The sequence below is a fragment of the Tachypleus tridentatus genome, chromosome 3 (assembly GCF_004210375.1).
Source record: "Tachypleus tridentatus isolate NWPU-2018 chromosome 3, ASM421037v1, whole genome shotgun sequence".
Lineage (NCBI taxonomy): Eukaryota > Metazoa > Arthropoda > Merostomata > Xiphosura > Limulidae > Tachypleus > Tachypleus tridentatus.
Genome location: NC_134827.1, coordinates 117,128,698 through 117,152,092, shown reverse-complemented (window position 1 = coordinate 117,152,092; position 23,395 = coordinate 117,128,698). Strand labels below are relative to the sequence as shown.

Sequence of the window (23,395 nt, the reverse complement as noted above, 5' to 3'; positions counted from 1 at the left end):
AGTCAATAGTACGTTCCGCCAACTTTTGTCACACCCACAACGCATCAATAGACCAAAATACCGCGCGTGAAGTTTTCTTGGGGTAAAGGGATACGAACCATAAATCCACCCAGTCCCGCCTTTGGCCACGGTCTCTCCAGTCAAACATAAAAGCTCAACGGTTCAATTTTTGCGTTAAAAGACAGAGAGACTCGAACCATATACCCTACGTTTCGAGGCCACCAGGGCTAAACCTAATCCGTTACACAGTTCTATAACTAACATAAATCTCTTTCCTTAGGTCTAAAAGTACGTCGTTCATCAACAAATACGGTAATAATGTTGTTCATCTGCGCATGTCTAACGTAAGTTCGCGTATTATTAATACCTTTATCATTCCACGTTAGACCCGTAGTTCAACTAACCCCACCCCCCAAGTTATTAATTTGTAGTTAAGCAAAAGCCATACAGTGCGCTCTCTTTCCAGAGTACCAAAAAACAAACAAAACTACTGACATTATATGACAAACAAAGACTGACATGTTAAAGAACATCAAAAATAAACAACTGAAAACCACCATTCACAAGTAACTTCAAATATTTAGAAGGAAACTTTCTGGTTCACTCATAATGCTAGGAGGTTTCTGTTTTCCAACAGTATCTGTACAAATGATTGAGTTAATATTTCACTACTTGTATTAATTCGGGGTTTCTCTCATTTTCCATTATTATAAATAATCCACCATTCGACACAACTCTATAAATTTGGCACGGTTCAAACCTGTTAATTTCTAACATATTTCTAGCCATATGTTAAAGTATTTTATTAGCATTTTAACTAATATCCAAAAGATACGAGGGCTGTTCAAAAAATACGCGGACTGTTTGAATTGCGCGGCTCCAGGGGAATCCGCTTGGTGTCGCTAGGTTCGCACAGATCAGCTGATTACGACGCCATTTCCCGATTGCAGATATCTTCATTTGTGTATTAGCTACGCGGTTTTAAGTGAAGTGCGATTTTTTCGTTTGGCGGATTTCAGAATGAATGACCTGGAGGAGCGACTTGCTGTGAAATTTTGTGTTAAACTTGGAAAATCTGTGACTGAAACTTTTGCTATGCTTAACACGGCTTACAGTGATGTTGCTATGAAGCGTACGGCATGTTTCAAGTGGCATGAACGTGTTAAGGATGGTCGACAGTCCATTGAAGATGATGAGCGTCCTGGACGTTCTTCCACGTCAACTGACGACCCACACGTCGACAAAATCAACACCCTGGTGCGGGCAAATCGACGTCTGACTGTCAGGGGGAGCTTGCTGAAGAGTGTGGGATATCAGTTGGATCTTGTTACGAGATTTTGACCGAAAAATTGAAGATGCACCGCGTTGCTGCGAAATTTGTGCCTCAGAACTCGTGAGGTTTTGGCCAAACACTCGATCACTGTTCTTCCCTGACCTTGCTCCTTGCGATTTTTTCTTGTTCCCCAAACTCAAAAGACCCTTGAAAGGAAGAAGATTTGAGACGATTCCCGAGATTAAGGCAAATGCGATGAAGGAGCTGGAGGACATTACAAAAGAAGCGTACCAGGACTGTTTCAACAAGTGGAAACACCGTTAGGATAAGTGTGTGCGTTGGGGAGGAGAGTACTTTGAAGGGGTCCCAGACCTGTAACTTCTAAATAAAGTACATTTTGTTTTATGACGTCAGTCCGCGTATTTTTTGAACAGCCCTCGTATATCCACCACAATGTTACTACATTTAACCACACACAATAAAAGTCGAAAAATTAGGCCAGTTTATAAGAACTGCAAGATATAAGAAGTCAGTTTACAAAATAATAACTGAAACTTGTATCAGATTTACTCGAAACACAGAAAAAATTATTCAAAAATGAAAATTCTCTCATGGAGAAATGGGTCTAAAAAATTGTTTGTATATAAAGTAGTGGGTTTTCTTCCTACTATAACTACAGCTAAAACACAATACCAGAAATTATTCCTTTATAAAGTTAAATATTTTATGTGTTCAAAATTACTATTTTTAAACTTGTTACTTAGTATGAAATGAACTCATATTTTAATGTATAACCCAACAGTGAAATTTAAACAGTGTATTTACATAATTATTAATTTAAATATCTAACTCACTACTTGTTTTTTCACGAATCCCTGGTGAGTGTCTGGTCTAAAATAAGTTCGAGGTCACGTTTTTCGCGATGGGTGGAAAATTCACTTTAAGTTTTTGATTAATGAATAGAAACCCGACAGATTTTTCTTTACCTAAGTAATACCGTTAGTTTTTAATCATTGTTTCGTACCAGGAATGTGTAATCAGAGATTTAAAAAACAAAAAATACGATTCTGTTCAACCCTTAAGAAGCCTCGTGTGAGAGTGAACAGAGGGACTGTTATAGCATCAGTATTTATTGAATTTTTACATAGTTACAAACACGATTTTATAAATCATGAAACGTGAATGTTTGATGAAAACCCCTTTATCACACAGTCCTCTAAATCATTATTATTTGAAATGAATTATACAACACATTAAAATATGAGATATGCATTCTCGAGAGAAACAAACCTCGTGCTGGTGATTTGACCAATAAAGTTCGTTTGTGTCTGCAATTTGACCAACAGACGAACTGAAAATATATAACTGTTCGGTGAAAGTGAAGAAAGACCACACAGGAGTTCAAAAATTTAAATAAAGTTTTTAGGTAGATTTTATTTTTTGATGAGGTTATTTGCCAATCTTAACTTATTAGAAAACAATTATATTTTAACCTTTATTTAATTAGGTAAAGAATGATTTTAAAACTTCTATCACTCTGCACAAGAGAAGAAAAACATATTACATTGGAAGTGTGTATATAGCAGCCACTGAAATACAGGTGAACATTTGTGGAGATCTTTATATCATCCTGATGGCGCTCAAGACCATCCTGCTTTAATCGTCACTAAATTGTGACAGCTAAAGTGATCCTAGAGTTGGACAATTGTATTGACAAAATTACCAGAAAGTTCAGTTTATCTCCTCATGATGGAATTTTGTTGTTATTATTTTAGTAATTCAAGGCCTCATAACAGCTGTACAACATGAATGATTTATTTTTAAATTTATACATCTGTCATAAGAAAAGTTTAAACCTTTATTTATTGGTATGTGATTTTTTTTACCCCACATCTGACCACTAGAAGGCGCTACGGTTTAGGAGGTGAGAGGGAATTTCATAGACCAACACTTGCACAGTTTCTATTGTTAAGTTTACAACTTGATGGCCAGCATATACTCCATTTATAACAATAAAAATATAAAACGCGACCCTCGTATCATATCGAGGTAAGTTTTCTCAGTTTGGAATATTCATCGTAGAATTCTTAAACCTAAAACACGAAGGTAAAACAACAATTAGTAACAAACGAATATAAAAACGCCGGCACATATGGCACAAAGTCTGTTTCCTGATTAACTTTTCCGAACAGAAGTCAGTGGACGTGGTTTATTTCTGAACACAAGTCAGGTCAGAATAATGTAAAATAAAAATAAAAACATAGTTCATCGTATCAAGCAGACCTGAATCAGACACGTTTATATAGAAATGTACATGGAACTTCCAACTGTACGAGCTGTACAAGTGATGTTTCCAACTGTACACACGGGTGTTTCCAACTGTACTCGCTGTACAAGATGTTTCCAACTGTACTCGCTCTACACACGGTGTTTCCAACTGTACTCGCTGTACAAGATGTTTCCAACTGTACTCACAGCAAACATCACTGTTTTCTCTTTACTAGATGAAATAAATATAACACAATATTACACTTCATCTTCCAGTAACAAAATTAATATAACACAATATTACACTTCATCTTCCAGTAACAAAATATATATAACACAATATTACACTTCATCTTCCAGTAACAAAATAAATATAACACAATATTACACTTCATCTTCCAGTAACAAAATTAATATATAACACAATATTACACTTCATCCTCCAGTAACAAAATTAATATAACACAATATTACACTTCATATTCCAGTAACAAAATAAATATAACACAATATTACACTTCATCTTCCAGTAACAAAATAAATATAACACAATATTACACTTCATCTTCCAGTAACAAAATTAATATAACACAATATTACACTTCATCTTCCAGTAACAAAATATATATAACACAATATTACACTTCATCTTCCAGTAACAAAATAAATATATAACACAATATTACACTTCATCTTCCAGTAACAAAATTAATATATAACACAATATTACACTTCATCTTCCAGTAACAAAATATATATAACACAATATTACACTTCATCTTCCAGTAACAAAATAAATATAACACAATATTACACTTCATCTTCCAGTAACAAAATTAATATAACACAATATTACACTTCATCTTCCAGTAACAAAATATATATAACACAATATTACACTTCATCTTCCAGTAACAAAATAAATATAACACAATATTACACTTCATCTTCCAGTAACAAAATAAATATAACACAATATTACACTTCATCTTCCAGTAACAAAATATATATAACACAATATTACACTTCATCTTCCAGTAACAAAATTAATATAACACAATATTACACTTCATCTTCCAGTAAATGTGATGTTCGTTCATACAACGTCGCTTACTTTAAAGTAAAACTAATCTAGTTTCACCTATCTTACATTATCACGTAATAAAATTGAAAACGTTACAACACACGGCTGGTTAACTTCTGGAAGCACATAGAAACTAACCAAGTACGTCACGTTATATCTATTCACGTAACGGATATAAACTCATTTTTATTTCTGAAAACACGAGTTTAAACATAACACCGAAAAATACCATAAATTTAAAAACAATTTTAAAAATAGTAAAATATAAGATGTAAACAAGATGCTAACAATACCAAATTATTTATATTGACAGTGTTGTTACATGATTTGTAAACACTATACTAACAGTGTTGTTACATGATTTGTGAACACTATACTAACAGTGTTGTGACATGATTTGTGAACACTGTACTAACAGTGTTGTTACATGATTTGTGAACACTGTACTAACAGTGTTGTTACATGATTTGTGAACACTATACTAACAGTGTTGTGACATGATTTGTGAACACTGTACTAACAGTGTTGTTACATGATTTGTGAACACTGTACTAACAGTGTTGTTACGTGATTTGTGAACACTGTACTAACAGTGTTGTTACGTGATTTGTGAACACTATACTAACACTGGTGTTACGTGATTTGTGAACACTGTACTAACAGTGTTGTTACGTGATTTGTGAACACTGTACTAACAGTGTTGTTACATGATTTGTGAACACTATACTAACAGTGTTGTTACATGATTTGTGAACACTATACTAACAGTGTTGTTACATGATTTGTAAACACTATACTAACACTGGTGTTACATGATTTGTAAACACTGTACTAACAGTGTTGTTACATGATTTGTGAACACTGTACTAACAGTGTTGTTACATGATTTGTAAACACTATACTAACACTGGTGTTACATGATTTGTAAACACTGTACTAACAGTGTTGTTACATGATTTGTGAACACTGTACTAACAGTGTTGTTACATGATTTGTAAACACTGTACTAACAGTGTTGTTACATGATTTGTGAACACTGTACTAACAGTGTTGTTACATGATTTGTGAACACTGTACTAACAGTGTTGTTACATGATTTGTGAACACTGTACTAACAGTGTTGTTACGTGATTTGTAAACACTGTACTAACAGTGTTGTTACGTGATCTGTGAACACTATACTAACAGTGTTGTTACGTGATCTGTGAACACTATACTAACAGTGTTGTTACGTGATCTGTGAACACTATACTAACAGTGTTGTTACGTGATCTGTGAACACTATACTAACAGTGTTGTTACGTGATCTGTGAACACTATACTAACAGTGTTGTTACGTGATTTGTGAACACTATACTAACACTGGTGTTACATGATTTGTGAACACTATACTAACAGTGTTGTTACGTGATTTGTGAACACTATACTAACAGTGTTGTTACGTGATTTGTGAACACTATACTAAGAGTGTTGTTACGTGATTTGTGAACACTATACTAACAGTGTTGTTACGTGATTTGTGAACACTATACTAACAGTGTTGTTACGTGATTTGTGAACACTATACTAACAATGTTGTTACATGATTTGTAAACACTGTACTAACACTGGTGTTACATGATTTGTGAACACTATACTAACACTGGTGTTACATGATTTGTGAACACTATACTAACACTGGTGTTACATGATTTGTGAACACTATACTAACACTGGTGTTACATGATTTGTGAACACTATACTAACACTGGTGTTACATGATTTGTGAACACTATACTAACACTGGTGTTACATGATTTGTGAACACTATACTAACAGTGTTGTTACATGATTTGTGAACACTATACTAACAGTGTTGTTACATGATTTGTGAACACTGTACTAACAGTGTTGTTACATGATTTGTAAACACTATACTAACAGTGTTGTTACATGATCTGTGAACACTATACTAACAGTGTTGTTACATGATTTGTGAACACTGAACACTGTACTAATTTTATAATTAGTCCACGATCGTTTTCAAACTATACATCGGTGTCTTTTTAGTCAGAAATTTTAGGTTTAACAGCTATCTTTCTTTAACCGACTTTGGTGTTTCTCACCACAACAATAATTGTTATTGCTTTTTAGTAGATACGACTGACATAAAAAACCTTCACTAGTCATGAAAAACAAGAGTGCATGACCTTCGATGAATAAATGAAACAATTGCAAACTATCGTAAATGACATGTTTATGAAATATACCACAAGTTATCGAAGTAGAAACTGTTTTTTATCTGATGACGAGAAACCCACTAAAGATGCATCTCAGAAGTGTTAATACCCCCACCAGCTGTTCTGAGATAGAGGGTTCCACCACAACTAGAATAATCACGTTAAAAGGATATAGAGATTTATGTAGTTTTATCTGCAGAGGGTTCCACCACAACTAGAATAATCACGTTAAAAGGATATAGAGATTTATGTAGTTTTATCTGCAGAGGGTTCCACCACAACTAGAATAATCACGTTATAAGGATATAGAGATTTATGTAGTTTTATCTGCAGAGGGTTCCACCACAACTAGAATAATCACGTTAAAAGGATATAGAGATTTATGAATCAGATAAAATGTTTACACATATCACGCTACTTTATACGCACTATCTGATGAAGTTTAGGCTTAGTGGAGACAAGATTATGTGCTAATAGAAAAACAAATCAACCAAACTACGAAACGTAACACACTAGTTATCAGTGTGACGTCATGGAATTAGTTTCAAGTGTCAATGTGAAGAAAAAGTACACATTCGTAAAGCTGTAAAAAAACAAACAAATCTTTCACATGTTTTTGTTTGTTTTAGGCACAAAGCTATACAATGGGCTGTCTGTGCTATGCCCATCACGGGTATTAATTTTATTGTTTTTTTTACGTTACAAGCCAGACGTGCTGGGTGTGTTGAAAAGGAATTCGTGTGCATCTAAAGTCTGACATCTACGATTTCTTGTAAAACAAAGAAAAACGCGAGTAGCCCCAAACTGCACAATCACCAAGACGGGCTTGTTCATGCCCACTACCCTAAACTCAACAAGCTAGATCCATTCTATGAGAGAGAGAGAAAAAAAAATAAGTCGCTAGATCGGTTACAAAAAGATAGAACCAATTATTTGTTCATGTGCTACACTGACTGGATTGAACAACTAATTGTAAACAGTCGTTTGTTTCTAATTACGCACCACACAACGGCAAGAAGACCTATTTCTTTTATATTAACCCTTTCAGAAACGTGCGTTTGTCTGTTTTGGAATTTACCTTAAAGTTACTCCAGGGCTATCTGCGCTAGACATCCCTAATCTAGAAGTGATAAACTAGAGGGAAGGCACCTAGTCATTACCACTCACCGTCAACTTTAAGGCTTTTACCAACGAACAGTGGAACTGACTGAAACATTATAACGTTCTGACAGTTTATTATAAACACGTAAGTTGATAAAACGTAGAAGAGCACAGAAAGGTAAGACATTAATAAATTAGAATTCGTTTATGGACGTTCTGTCCCCCCCTCGTCGGGTTGACAGTAAGTAAACGGTTTATCAATTACAGTTTATTAAAATAACATTTTCTACAGTACCGTTAGGCCTCAACACTCGTGTTATCAGTGATGCTAATTTTGAGCTGACAGACATCAGGGGAGGTACCTAACAGGACCGACTGCCAACACTGGGACTACTTTAACAGAAGTGAAGTTTAACGGTCACACTTCTAACGCACCTGTTACGTTTGAGTGTGAACTGCGGTTTTGCAGCAATGGAACTCGAACATGGGACTTTACGGATTCGTAGTGATAAGAATGAAACGCGTGACTACTGACAGCACTAAGAAAAGAAGATAAATAACCAAACCCGAAAAAATACAAACACCTTTCATTAGACCTGCATAAACATAAGTACCGGTATCCTTTTAAAATAATATGTAATGTTAGTGGGATAACATTACCAGATTCATTGCAGAACCAGGTTTCATTTGGTTACAACTTCACGTGGCAGTTTTCCTCTTCTCATCTTAACTCCGTTACGATGTCCCTAGTGGCACAGCGGTATTTCTACCGACTCGCACTGCTGTAAACCGAGTTTTGATACCCGCGGTAAGCAGAGCGCAGATAGCCCCTTGTGTAGCTATGGGTTTAATTCAAAACAAAATCCGTTCTGATACAGAGTATTCTCAGACTCAAATTTCATACTCTGGTCTTTTACACCTGACTGGCTAGCCGTTATTGTAACCTTGAGATCAACAGCCCTGACAATAAACCTCCTCATTTATCGGGCTTGAGATCAGCAGCCCTGATAATAAACCTCATTTATCGGTCTTGAGATCAGCAGCCCTGACAATAAACCTCCTCATTTATCGGGCTTGAGATCAGCAGCCCTGACAATAAACCTCCTCATTTATCGGGCTTGAGATCAGCAGCCCTGACAATAAACCTCCTCATTTATCGGGCTTGAGATCAGCAGCCCTGACAATAAACCTCCTCATTTATCGGGCTTGAGATCAGCAGCCATGATAATAAACCTCCTCATTTATCGGGCTTGAGATCTACATGCGCAGTAGTAAGTTTGTTAGTATTAACCCTATAAAGGGCTGTTTAAAAGCTTAGCAGTTTAATTATCGAACATATTGTAAACGTACAAGAAAGAAGGTAAAATGCTATAGTACTTATAAAACCAAATGAACAGTGAATTAGACGCACTTCAGACCGGGTGTTAAAGTCTCGTTGAAAACTGTGTTTAGCACAAAATTTAAGGCTCCGATTAGTATTAGGTGTGTTGTTTCTTTCTTATTAAACACGAAACTACAGAATGTTGAATGTCCACTGAAGGCATGAATATTTTACTATCGTAAGCTGTGAGGCCTACCGTTGAGCTACCACAGTAAATCGTGGAACATCTTACGTCTGTTCTTAGAAAGTTTACTTGTAACAAAATCACTGTCACGACTTGCAAAAGTTGAACCGAGACTTCAACTCCCTACACACAAAAAAAAACTAATCTCCGTCAGTGTTTTGCTGATTCGCATCAGTCCTGCTGGATGAGAAAAAACCAAAAACATTTTACTAATAAAATAGGGAAAACTAGCGTTTAAGATCACAAAGTGAACACGACACACGGTGAGCTTTTGTCACCCTTCAAATTAGTTCCAACGTGACGCGTGTTGAGTTAAATATAATTTCCTTGATTGTTTTCCTTTTTGCTTTGTTTCAAAACAAGACTGAAGATCTGGGGGAAGTAAGAGATGTGACCAACATCAGGAAAGTCAAAGTTATAAACAGCTCGTAACACGTAATCAAATTGAGATAAGCCATTTTTACTGTTAGCCTGTTCTTCAATGAGAAGTTTCATTTTTTACTGTCACTAACACATATTCATGAAGTATCTAATCTCGTTTATAATAATTCAACATCATTTGATTGGTTAATAAACATTAGTATAACATTACCGAACATCTTAACAGGATGAAACAGGTCTCAAAATACTGGTGAGTAAACAAGTTTAACAGATAAGTTTTCACTACCAATCTAACCTGATATACATTTTGTAAACGATCTTTATTACTAAATCTATAAATAAATGGATCGAATCGTTTGGTCAGTGTGGTTACTAGTTTTAAACGTATCCCGTCTCGGCTATTAATGAAAATACGTGTTTTGTTTCGTTTCTTTAAATAAAGGAGTTGTGATAAACTGACCCAGTTACTAACATTTGTTCTTATCAAGTTTTGATAAACTGACCCAGTTACTAACATTTGTTCTTATCAAGTTTTGATAAACTGATTCAGTTACTAACATTTCTTCTTATCAAGTTTTGATAAACTGACCCAGTTACTAACATTTCTTCTTATCAAGTTTTGATAAACTGACTCAGTTACTAACATTTGTTCTTATCAAGTTTTGATAAACTGACCCAGTTACTAACATTTGTTTTTATCAAGTTTTGATAAACTGACCCAGTTACTAACATTTGTTCTGATCAAGTTTTGATAAACTGACCCAGTTACTAACATTTGTTCTGATCAAGTTTTGATAAACTGACTCAGGTACGAACATTTCTTCTTATCAAGTTTTGATAAACTGACTCTGGTACTAACATTTGTTCTTATCAAGTTTTGATAAACTGACTCAGTTACTAACATTTGTTCTTATCAAGTTTTGATAAACTGACTCAGTTACTAACATTTGTTCTGATCAAGTTTTGATAAACTGACTCAGTTACTAACATTTGTTCTGATCAAGTTTTGATAAACTGACCCAGTTACTAACATTTGTTCTTATCAAGTTTTGATAAACTGACTCAGTTACTAACATTTGTTCTGATCAAGTTTTGATAAACTGACTCAGTTACTAACATTTGTTCTTATCAAGTTTTGATAAACTGACCCAGTTACTAACATTTGTTCTTATCAAGTTTTGATAAACTGACCCAGTTACTAACATTTGTTCTTATCAAGTTTTGATAAACTGACCCAGTTACTAACATTTGTTCTTATCAAGTTTTGATAAACTGACCCAGTTACTAACATTTGTTCTTATCAAGTTTTGATAAACTGACTCAGTTACTAACATTTGTTCTTATCAAGTTTTGATAAACTGACTCAGTTACTAACATTTGTTCTGATCAAGTTTTGATAAACTGACTCAGTTACTAACATTTGTTCTTATCAAGTTTTGATAAACTGATTCAGTTACTAACATTTGTTCTGATCAAGTTTTGATAAACTGATTCAGTTACTAACATTTGTTCTGATCAAGTTTTGATAAACTGACTCAGTTACTAACATTTGTTCTTATCAAGTTTTGATAAACTGATTCAGTTACTAACATTTGTTCTGATCAAGTTTTGATAAACTGATTCAGTTACTAACATTTGTTCTGATCAAGTTTTGATAAACTGACTCAGTTACTAACATTTGTTCTTATCAAGTTTTGATAAACTGACTCAGTTACTAACATTTGTTCTTATCAAGTTTTGATAAACTGACCCAGTTACTAACATTTGTTTTTATCAAGTTTTGATAAACTGACCCAGTTACTAACATTTGTTCTGATCAAGTTTTGATAAACTGACTCAGGTACGAACATTTCTTCTTATCAAGTTTTGATAAACTGACTCTGGTACTAACATTTGTTCTTATCAAGTTTTGATAAACTGACTCAGTTACTAACATTTGTTCTTATCAAGTTTTGATAAACTGACTCAGTTACTAACATTTGTTCTGATCAAGTTTTGATAAACTGACCCAGTTACTAACATTTGTTCTTATCAAGTTTTGATAAACTGACTCAGTTACTAACATTTGTTCTGATCAAGTTTTGATAAACTGACTCAGTTACTAACATTTGTTCTTATCAAGTTTTGATAAACTGACCCAGTTACTAACATTTGTTCTTATCAAGTTTTGATAAACTGACCCAGTTACTAACATTTGTTCTTATCAAGTTTTGATAAACTGACCCAGTTACTAACATTTGTTCTTATCAAGTTTTGATAAACTGACTCAGTTACTAACATTTGTTCTTATCAAGTTTTGATAAACTGACTCAGTTACTAACATTTGTTCTGATCAAGTTTTGATAAACTGACTCAGTTACTAACATTTGTTCTTATCAAGTTTTGATAAACTGACTCAGTTACTAACATTTGTTCTTATCAAGTTTTGATAAACTGACCCAGTTACTAACATTTGTTCTTATCAAGTTTTGATAAACTGACCCAGTTACTAACATTTGTTCTTATCAAGTTTTGATAAACTGACTCAGTTACTAACATTTGTTCTTATCAAGTTTTGATAAACTGACTCAGTTACTAACATTTGTTCTGATCAAGTTTTGATAAATTGACTCAGTTACTAACATTTGTTCTGATCAAGTTTTGATAAACTGACTCAGTTACTAACATTTGTTCTTATCAAGTTTTGATAAACTGACCCAGTTACTAACATTTGTTCTTATCAAGTTTTGATAAACTGACCCAGTTACTAACATTTGTTCTTATCAAGTTTTGATAAACTGACTCAGTTACTAACATTTGTTTTTATCAAGTTTTGATAAACTGACCCAGTTACTAACATTTATTCTGATCAAGTTTTGATAAACTGACTCAGTTACTAACATTTGTTCTGATCAAGTTTTGATAAACTGACCCAGTTACTAACATTTGTTCTTATCAAGTTTTGATAAACTGACCCAGTTACTAACATTTGTTCTTATCAAGTTTTGATAAACTGACTCAGTTACTAACATTTGTTCTTATCAAGTTTTGATAAACTGACCCAGTTACTAACATTTGTTTTTATCAAGTTTTGATAAACTGACTCAGTTACTAACATTTGTTCTTATCAAGTTTTGATAAACTGACCCAGTTACTAACATTTGTTCTTATCAAGTTTTGATAAACTGACCCAGTTACTAACATTTGTTCTTATCAAGTTTTGATAAACTGACCCAGTTACTAACATTTGTTCTTATCAAGTTTTGATAAACTGACTCAGTTACTAACATTTGTTCTTATCAAGTTTTGATAAACTGACTCAGTTACTAACATTTGTTCTTATCAAGTTTTGATAAACTGACTCAGTTACTAACATTTGTTCTGATCAAGTTTTGATAAACTGACTCAGTTACTAACATTTGTTCTTATCAAGTTTTGATAAACTGACCCAGTTACTAACATTTGTTCTTATCAAGTTTTGATAAACTGACCCAGTTACTAACATTTGTTCTTATCAAGTTTTGATAAACTGACCCAGTTACTAACATTTGTTCTTATCAAGTTTTGATAAACTGACTCAGTTACTAACATTTGTTCTTATCAAGTTTTGATAAACTGACCCAGTTACTAACATTTGTTTTTATCAAGTTTTGATAAACTGACTCAGTTACTAACATTTGTTCTTATCAAGTTTTGATAAACTGACCCAGTTACTAACATTTGTTCTTATCAAGTTTTGATAAACTGACCCAGTTACTAACATTTGTTTTTATCAAGTTTTGATAAACTGACCCAGTTACTAACATTTATTCTGATCAAGTTTTGATAAACTGACTCAGTTACTAACATTTGTTCTGATCAAGTTTTGATAAACTGACTCAGTTACTAACATTTGTTCTTATCAACTTTTGATAAACTGACTCAGTTACTGACATTTGTTCTTATCAACTTTTGATAAACTGACTCAGTTACTAACATTTGTTCTTATCAATTTTTGATAAACTGACCCAGTTACTAACGTTTGTTCTTATCAAGTTTTGATAAACTGACGCAGTTACTAACATTTGTTTTTATCAAGTTTTGATAAACTGACCCAGTTACTAACATTAAGTGAATCACCTCAGCCCAACTTGAAGTTATGTTGTTTCAGTTATATTTTTAGTTTCTCGTTGTTAACTGTTGTCCCCAACTCTTGTCTACTGAAGGTAGCCAGTTAGGAGATCCACTCACGATCCATACTAATGGACTGACAGTCACTCTTATAACATGCCAACAGCATAAAGTTAACGATTTTTTAAAACAATTATTTATTCAATTGAATACTGAAGTTTGAAAGTTACGACATAGTTTTAAAACTGTTCCTCTTAACTATAACTGAGTAAAATGAAACTAACGTACGCTTCCGAGTGAAAGAACGTACAAAATGGTGAATAGTATGTCAGCTATGTTATGTATCCACAATGTGGAATCCAACGTTAGGATTGTAAGTGTAAACAGTGATGAATTTTAATATTTACTTCTATAAGAAGAATGCCGTAGCAAGTTCAGCATGTGTCCTGTTATCGTTTTTATAAGTGGTTAAAGGTCATCTTATGATCTGTGTAAGTAGTTTACATGGGGTTAAAGGTCATCTTTAGACCTGTGTTAGTAACGTAGACCAGTTTTATTCTCACCTGTGATTGGATACTAGCTTCCACTGAGGGCACAGACTTGTAGGAGTCACTACTGTTCATGCTCATGGAATATATTCCGTCATTAGATGGCACTGCTCCTGGTGGTGGAGGTGGACTTATCACCTGTCCTTGGTTTGATATCATGGCCAACGCGGAAGCGCCACCTACAGATGCTGTAAATTGTATCTACATGTTAAAGTTCTACACGTACGCCGTTTATTTTAAATTATCAAACTGACGTTTCTGATGGAGTTTCCTACACATGGGTTTGGTTAATTGTTTGAAATTAAGTACAAAGCTACACACAAATGGCTTCCTGTGCTGTGCCCTCCATCGGATATCGAAAGCTAGTGTTTTGCGGTACAAGTCCACAGATTCGTATAAATTTAATTAGGTAAAAAAAAAAGTATATACTCAAACTCTGAGGTAATTAAACAAACTGCATATTACTTAGGCTTAGAACTACATGAGAGGTTGAGTATGTTATATCAAATTGGTTTTGAATAGGAAAATCACCGAGTCACGTGACACTACAGCCGATACAAGAACGCCGTGTATCAAACCTACATTTTGTTCGTTTGACATTTTTTAGGTAGTGTGATGTCATCCGAAAATCGATCGATTGCGGAAAAGGTGTGCAATAGCCCTTTCTCATCCAACATAAAGTTAGAAACATATCGGGAATTAAGAATTTCCCTTGCACTTAATGCCATTATAAATCAAAGAAATATAGATCATCTTGGAGAACCAAGCCCACTAATAAAGCGACCTGGAAAAAGTCGTGCCACACGAGCAACCACAAATATATGTCATCAGCAAAAACTCAAACACGAACTTCGACAACAAGGCGCAAAATAATCAAGAAAATCGACTTATTTAGAAGTCACGTGTACACAAACTGCTTCCACAACATATCTATCTGTTCAACATTTGCATATCTCAAGCACGTGGAGCATGAAAACAAAATTCATGTTTTTCCACATCGCGACAAACGTACACATTTTTTTTATATGTGATTTAGGACAACAGCTGAAACGGTTGCTGGTAACCTACCGTCATTGTATGCTTCGTGGATTATTTAAAGCCTGCAGGGAAGAATGGTATACTTTTTACACAACTTTACAGAGGAACTATTATACAATTGAAAGTACGTCGTCAGGGCGTCAGATACAAAATCACTGGGCATGATGACGTGGTCTTTAACGACGAAGTAAGGTTTCAAATCCTTTTCAATACAATGTACTCAATTCTGCAATTTTGATAGGTTTCCTTACAAGTTGAAATTTTAGGAAACTTAAAAGTGGTAAAGATAATGCAGGTGGCAACCTAAAGTGACATCTATCATTATTACTTCTAATACTCAGAAACATTAAATTTATTCAGATAATTCAAAGAGACCTACCACATACTTCCTGCAACATATTATATTTTTCTTTAAAAATAAATAAATAATTATTATATTTAAAAGAAGTTTAATATAAGTAACACACACATAACGCCACCTATCTACGATTGTTTATTCAGTCACTAACTCGCTAATTATTAAAGAGTAGTCGAGCGAGGCCTAATATTTTTCACGTTGCGCTGCACATCAAAGTAATGCCGCTGAAGATGTTCCGTGATTTCAGGTGTGATAGCTGTTATAGGAGTGACAGTTTTTATGAACCTCGTGACAAAGGATGGTACTAATTGGTTATTTTCCATCTGTTCAATAGTCCAAAACTAGGGACTGTTGTATTTAAATTCACATGACCTCTTATCTCACACTTTAACTTATTATTAAAACTGAAGATGACAACTGGCTATCTGTGTTGTCCTCATCACCTCACTTACTAGTCATAATCATTCAGATTTACCTCTCGATTACGGGAGGTAGGGAAAAGGTGACAACTTGTTAAATAGTGTGGACACTTAAACTATAACTGTCGTATAACCACGGTCACAACAACAGAATAACATTAGAAATGTTGTAGTTCAGTCCTAGCCAAGGTTAATGTGATCTGTCGTATAACCACGGTCACAACAACAGAATAACATTAGAAATGTTGTAGTTCAGTCCTAGCCAAGGTTAATGTGATCTGTCGTATAACCACGGTCACAACAATAGAATAACATTAGAAATGTTGTAGTTCAGTCCTGGCCAAGGTTAATGTGATCTGTCGTATAACCACGGTCACAACAACAGAATAACATTAGAAATGTTGTAGTTCAGTCCTAGCCAAGGTTAATGTGATCTGTCGTATAACCACGGTCACAACAACAGAATAACATTAGAAATGTTGTAGTTCAGTCCTAGCCAAAGTTAATGTGATCTGTCGTATAACCACGGTCACAACAACAGAATAACATTAAAAATGTTGTAGTTCAGTCCTAGCCAAGGTTAATGTGATCTGTCGTATAACCACGGTCACAACAACAGAATAACATTAGAAATGTTGTAGTTCAGTCCTAGCCAAGGTTAATGTGATCTGTCGTATAACCACGGTCACAACAACAGAATAACATTAGAAATGTTGTAGTTCAGTCCTAGCCAAGGTTAATGTGAACGAACGATGACGTTGTTATAACATAGGATATACACGACATTTAGTGGGGGTAAGTTTAATAACTGTACAGTTTGGTAGTTTCACATGGCAAATCATGCGGAAACTGGAGACAAAGACAACCCCTGTTCGAACATTAATATGTTCTATTTACATGGTGCTCTTCAGACACCGATAATCTGCAGCTATAAATCCAACTATAGTGTCATTTAGAACCTTAATATGTATAGAAAGGCTTAGAGACGCATCGCGTTTCCATAGTTACAAATTGGTAAACACGTTTTCCAGGCAGACAAAAATTAAGAATTGGTGATATAACAGATCGGTTGGTTACAATAAATAACCTTATACAGGTGGCGCAACGAGCGTTTTCATTTTTAAAGATGCACTTTAATATTATTTAAGAGGTATTAGACAACGACTTTATGTGTCTCTGTATGTGTGTGTGTGTTGTTTAAACGCAAAATTATAACATGGAATATCTGCACTATGCTCTATACAGGGACAGGGATACAACTAATTATAACATGGAATATCTGCACTATGCTCTATACAGGGTCAGGGATACAACTCTAATTATAACATGGAATATCTGCTCTATGCAGGGACAGGGATACAACTAATTATAACATGGAATATCTGCACTATGCTCTATACAGGGTCAGGGATACAACTCTAATTACAACATGTAATATCTGCACTATGCTCTATGCAGGGACATGGATACAACTCTAATTATAACATGGAATATCTGCACTATGCTCTATACAGGGTCAGGGATACAACTCTAATTACAACATGTAATATCTGCACTATGCTCTATGCAGGGACATGGATACAACTCTAATTATAACATGGAATATCTGCACTATGCTCTATACAGGGTCAGGGATACAACTCTAATTATAACATGGAATATCTGCACTATGCTCTATGCAGGGACAGGGATACAACTAATTATAACATGGAATATCTGCACTATGCTCTATACAGGGTCAGGGATACAACTCTAATTACAACATGTAATATCTGCACTATGCTCTATGCAGGGACATGGATACAACTCTAATTATAACATGGAATATCTGCACTATGCTCTATGCAGGGACATGGATACAACTCTAATTATAACATGGAATATCTGCACTATGCTCTATGCAGAGACAGGGATACTACTCTAATTTGGTAAATTTCGGTCACATTCTTATCACTGAAGTGAATACAATAACAAAACGAAACTTATAGATATCTCGGTAGTTCTAAGGTCGTAAAGTACTCAAACGAACGCCATGTTAATCACTTTTAAACGTAACACTAGGAAATCGGAAAAAACAATCTCGAGACAAATTACGTGTATGGTTTTTCAACGTTTCTGTTTTTTGATCAGTTAAAAGCGTTTCTCAATCCTTCGTTTTGTTTCTCTTTCTTCTTGTGTCCCACAGCTCCAAACTTCTTTCAGACAGAACTAAGCCATCAACAAATTAAATAGAAATGAAGAGTATTCGACACTAAACCAGACAGCTCCGATCCCAGAGGAGAAGAAAACCGGGAAACATTTGGAAGTTCTCAAGAGAAGATGGATGGTGATATTAAACAGGGAGAGGGGTGGCAGGAAGTTAGTTTGAGGGGAGGAAATTTATATGTTTAAAAGGAGACTACAGGGAATAAATACTTAATATATATATGACATTAAAATGGAAACAACAGCCGATCCGAGAATGGAAGTTTTTGTTTCCATCTGTTGTGATTGTAAATTTTATTTCTAGGTTCCTGAAAATCGTGAAAGCAACATTTTAAAACTGAAATATGAGAGGTGAAGAAGTGAAAACAAAACAGTACAAAAGGTTGTTGTATGTAACAAAGCCAAGTTCAAAACCGTGGATCGGTTGTAAGAATGAAGGCTTGTGATGCTAAAAACCTGGTTTCGATACCCGTGGTAGGTGCAGCACAAATAGCCCATTGTATCACAGAGGTGTCGCTGCAAAACGATTGAGGTGCAACAACAACACTGTTGACAAAATAAACTGAAAAGAAGTAGTTAAAAAACACCTGGGCGGAGGGCTCTGTTCATAACCACGTTTAGACGTAGTTGACTGGTTTGGTGTTTTATGGCACAAAGCAGCTAGGCTATCTGTGCCAAACATCTGGTAAAAAGTTAAAATTTAAGTAAAATTAATAAAACTCATAAAAGGAAATTAAGATAAAACAAAACAAAATTTTAAGAAATACCATAAAACCAATGTTTACATCTAGTCTACAGCTGTAAGATTAAAAACTACAGTAATACAAGTTGTAAAGGACTTTCTGCAGCATAATTGTAATTATCATAACTCAGCATGAAGACTAACAGTTCAAAAACCATCAGTCATCTGAAGTTGGCCTTTCCAGTCCTGGTGTCGTGTTATTTGACTTTACGGCCATTTTCTAATTTCAAATCGAACTAGATGAACTTTGATTCTTAAAAGGGAATCACATTAATAAAGGTCTGATGTATAAATTAAAAAAACTTAAATAGCATTAAAAATATTAATGGTCATTAGAAAACTAGAAACATTACCAAGGTGGACACAGTGTTACCATCACCAATAACACTGTCTAACGTTATGAATAAACCGTGGGACAGAACGTTTAAAATGGTGCAGTCGTTGACAGTTGTAACGATGACAAGAAAGTAAAATGTGGTTTATTGTGACCTGAGTGTTACACAGACTACACACTGGTGCATCAGTTCCAGATAAAAGAAAACCATAAGTTAAAAAACTGTAACCAATGAATAGTCTAATTAGAACAACTTCATCTTTCCAATCCTTATCAAGCAAGATGGCCGAAGTCAATATAGGGTTTTATTTGAAGAAGCTTGTTTTCACGTTGCTCACTCCAAGTGAACTGCCAGCTGGCACGGGGCCAAGACTTGAATACAGGACCATAGTCCATGTATGGGACAGGCACAGCGGTGCCAGAGCAGATAGATTTAGCTGCCGTGTCTGCGAGCTCGTTCCCGCGAATATCAATGTGGCCTGGCATCCAGACAAACTGAATAGAAGTAGATGTTAAAGAGAAATGGTCCAGTTGGTTTTGAATATCAGCGAGAACAGGGTGTGAGCCAATGTGAAGCGACTCCAGAGCCAGTAGAGAACTAAGGGAGTCAGTATAAGTAGTGCAGTTTGAATACTGCTTAGCTTGTATGTGATCCAGGGCAAGAGAAATGGCATACAGTTCAGCAGTGAACACAGAAACTGTAGAGGGGATTCTGCATGCAACCACCGAACCACAACAAACCATGGCAGAGCCCACACAGTAACCTGATTTCGAACCATCTGTATAAATAGGAATGGAAGGATGGTTCCAAAGATGTTCAGCAAATAGCAGACAGTATTTCCAATCAGAAATGTCTGCTTTTCTCAGATGACTTAAAGATAGATCACATTTGAAGACTGTAAGAAGCCATGGTGGGATGTGCTGACCAGTGGATACTGCAATGCTATCCAAGGACAGACCCAATTCATCCAATTGTACCTGGATACGAAGGCCAAAAGGAGCAATGGCAGATTGTCTGTTCTGAAAAAATATGGCCCACTGAGGAAAGAAAACACAAACCCAGGTGGGATGCTTTGGTAAGGAATGAAGTTTTGAAGCATACAGAAAAAGACAGTTGGAAACATGAGAGGTGCAAGGAAGGTTCATGAGGCTCTATGTATTAGCTCTGAAGTGAGAAAGTGCGAAAAGTCACGGTGAAGAGCCAGAGTCCTTAATGATGAATGGAGTCCAGCATCTTTAAGGCCGAAGTCCTGGCAGAGCCATAGACCAGTGATCCATAGTCTAGTTTCGATTGAATAAGAGCACGATATATCTTTAGCATCAAACATCGATCCGCTCTCCAAGTAGTGGTAAAGAGGACATGGAGAATGTTCAGTGCTCTTCTACATTTGACCCGTAGTTGCTTGATGTGTGGTATAAAGGTCAGCTTACGGTCAAAGATAAGCCCCAAGAACTTTGTGTCAGGGACCACATGCAGTACAACTTTACCAAAAGTGCATGCAAACGGTTATATAGAGAGAGTAGTTAAAGCCGTTTGCTGTGGTCCACTTCAGTAAACAATTGAGGGCAGTCTGTAGCTGCCGCTCAATATACCTCATGTTCGACGACTGACATGAGATGTGAATGTCGCCGACATAGAGCCCGTTTGCAACAGTGAGAGGGAGTTGTTCAGTAATGGCATTAATCTTTATACTGAAAATTTCAGTGTGATACTCAAAACACAGCCCTGAGGGACTCCCTAATTTGTAATTACCTGTCCATTAAAAAAAAATTAATAAAAATGGACAAATGGCCACGTAACCCATATATATGGAAATCTCACAAAATGCTATACCTCCATGTTGAATCATAAACCTTCTCAATGTCCAAAAATATCAATATAAAGAAGAAGATACAAAAATATCAAGAAGATGTATCAAAGAAAATGTCTGTACCCAGAACCAAAGGAATTGGATCTTGGGGTTTGTTGGAATGTATGTAAAGGACAGAGATGGATGTAGAAGTCGATCCATCAACCTTTTTAACCATGGAGATCAAAAGACTTTTCATTTGGTTTGAGAACGATTCTTTTGAAGGCACAGAGAGATCTGTTTGCACTCCCACTATAGTAGCGGAACAAAGTGCAGCAGTATATGTCCGAGATGAAGTGATGGACAGCAATTTTCGAGTCTCAGGATAAGGTTTTAATAATTTTCAAATGCTGCACCTCTTTTTCTTCCAACCATTTAGGGCAAGAACGAAAGTAGAAACCACGACATAATGTCTTCGAGTTACCGAACCGCTGACAATGGAAACATCTGAGAGGGTTTGGAATGTATACCTTGCAATTAAGATAACCTGCCTTGATGGTGGCAGGTGGACGTAGTGACGTATATATCAGAATGAGGGCATTGGTCAGTATCATAATTCTATCTTTACTAGTGGAGATGTGCCTCACTGCAGAAACTCCTTGGGTGGAAAAATCAGCGAGAAACTCAGACTCTGGGATGTTCTTCAAATCCCTCTCAACAATAACTCCTCGTGATGAATTCAAAGTAGCATGAGGTGTAACCTCAATAGGTATATCCCCAATCGCCTTTGACTGGAAGAGGAGTTCACTGTGTTGAAATGCGGATGTTTCCATCAATATGTCACCAGAGAAGCTTCTTTACGGACTCTGGAGAGCCAGCAAGTCCCTCTAGTCCCTTCTGAATGAAAAACTGCCCTACAGTTTTGTCTGAAGGATAATGTAATATAAGAAAATGATGTACAGGTGTTAAAGATGTCGAAGATTGTTGCTCAGAATCTTGAAGACGTGGTCGTTTACCTATGGACTGTTTTTTTCAATATTTTATTTAAGTTTTTATTTGGAGGATCCACAATAAAGAAAGAATGTTTCAGTGCCCACTGACCTCACCCACCATGGAGTCCAACGAGGGGACGCACTACAATGCCAAACAAGGACACTGTAGCAATATCAGTGTTTCGTGACTATCAAACCCAAACACCACCATCCACAACACCTGTTGAGAACATCCAACACTGGTACTTGGTTGACCCTAGCCCAAGTGGACCCGCCAATTGACTCAAGTGGGGCCACCTGTCGACTGGAATTCAAGGCCAAAGTGGTGTGTTAGGGTTGGACCCCTCAACCACCAGGATCCTCTCCTCCTCTTCACGGGTCACCATGTACGGCAAACATGTGGGTGGATGTTCAGATCCCAGAGGAGATAAACTGAAATAACATAACTTTCCTCATCACGTATAGGAATCCGCACAGAAGCGAGTTTGGATGTAAACCAGAACCGAATAATTTAAGGAAATCACATCAGTTATCTCATATACTACCAGGTTTGTCTGCAATATAACAAATCCACCACGGGGATCTAGCCCTGGATTTTGGTGTCCTCTGCCTCGCCTACCTAGGAAACCCACTAGTTTTGTTCGAAATATCAGTAATACTGAAAATTAACAGAAGTTTGAATTTAACTACAAAATCTCAATTCAAGAATAATTTACATTACAACACAATAGTTGTCCTTTTGCTTAACTGTTACAACAAATTAGTTGTCCTTTTGGTTAACTGTTACAACACAATAGTTGTCGTTTTGGTTAACTGTTACAACACAATAGTTGTCCTTTTGGTTAACTGTTACAACACAATAGTTGTCCTTTTGGTTAACTGTTACAACACATTAGTTGTCCTTTTGATTAACTGTTACAACACAATAGTTGCCCTTTTGGTTAACTGTTACAACACATTAGTTGTCCTTTTGGTTAACTGTTCTGTCA

General features: G+C 35.5%; 1 protein-coding gene across 7 annotated transcripts in view; it reads right to left on the bottom strand.

Annotated features, from left to right (window-relative positions):
• Positions 1-2,387: 2,387 nt before the first annotated feature.
• Positions 2,388-23,395, bottom strand: part of LOC143247840 (homeobox protein extradenticle-like) — a 137,544-nt gene continuing 116,536 nt past the window's right edge. For 4 of the 7 annotated variants that reach the window (XM_076496371.1, XM_076496369.1, XM_076496376.1 and 1 more), the window contains 2 exons: positions 14,544-14,716; positions 2,388-3,773 (listed from right to left, as the gene is read on the bottom strand). In XM_076496371.1, the coding sequence (XP_076352486.1) occupies positions 3,771-3,773; positions 14,544-14,716 (176 nt within the window). In that variant the 3' untranslated portion in view covers positions 2,388-3,770. The remainder of the gene's footprint in view (positions 3,774-14,543; positions 14,717-23,395) is intronic. The other 3 variants (XM_076496370.1, XM_076496374.1, XM_076496372.1) reach the window with 3 other exon arrangements.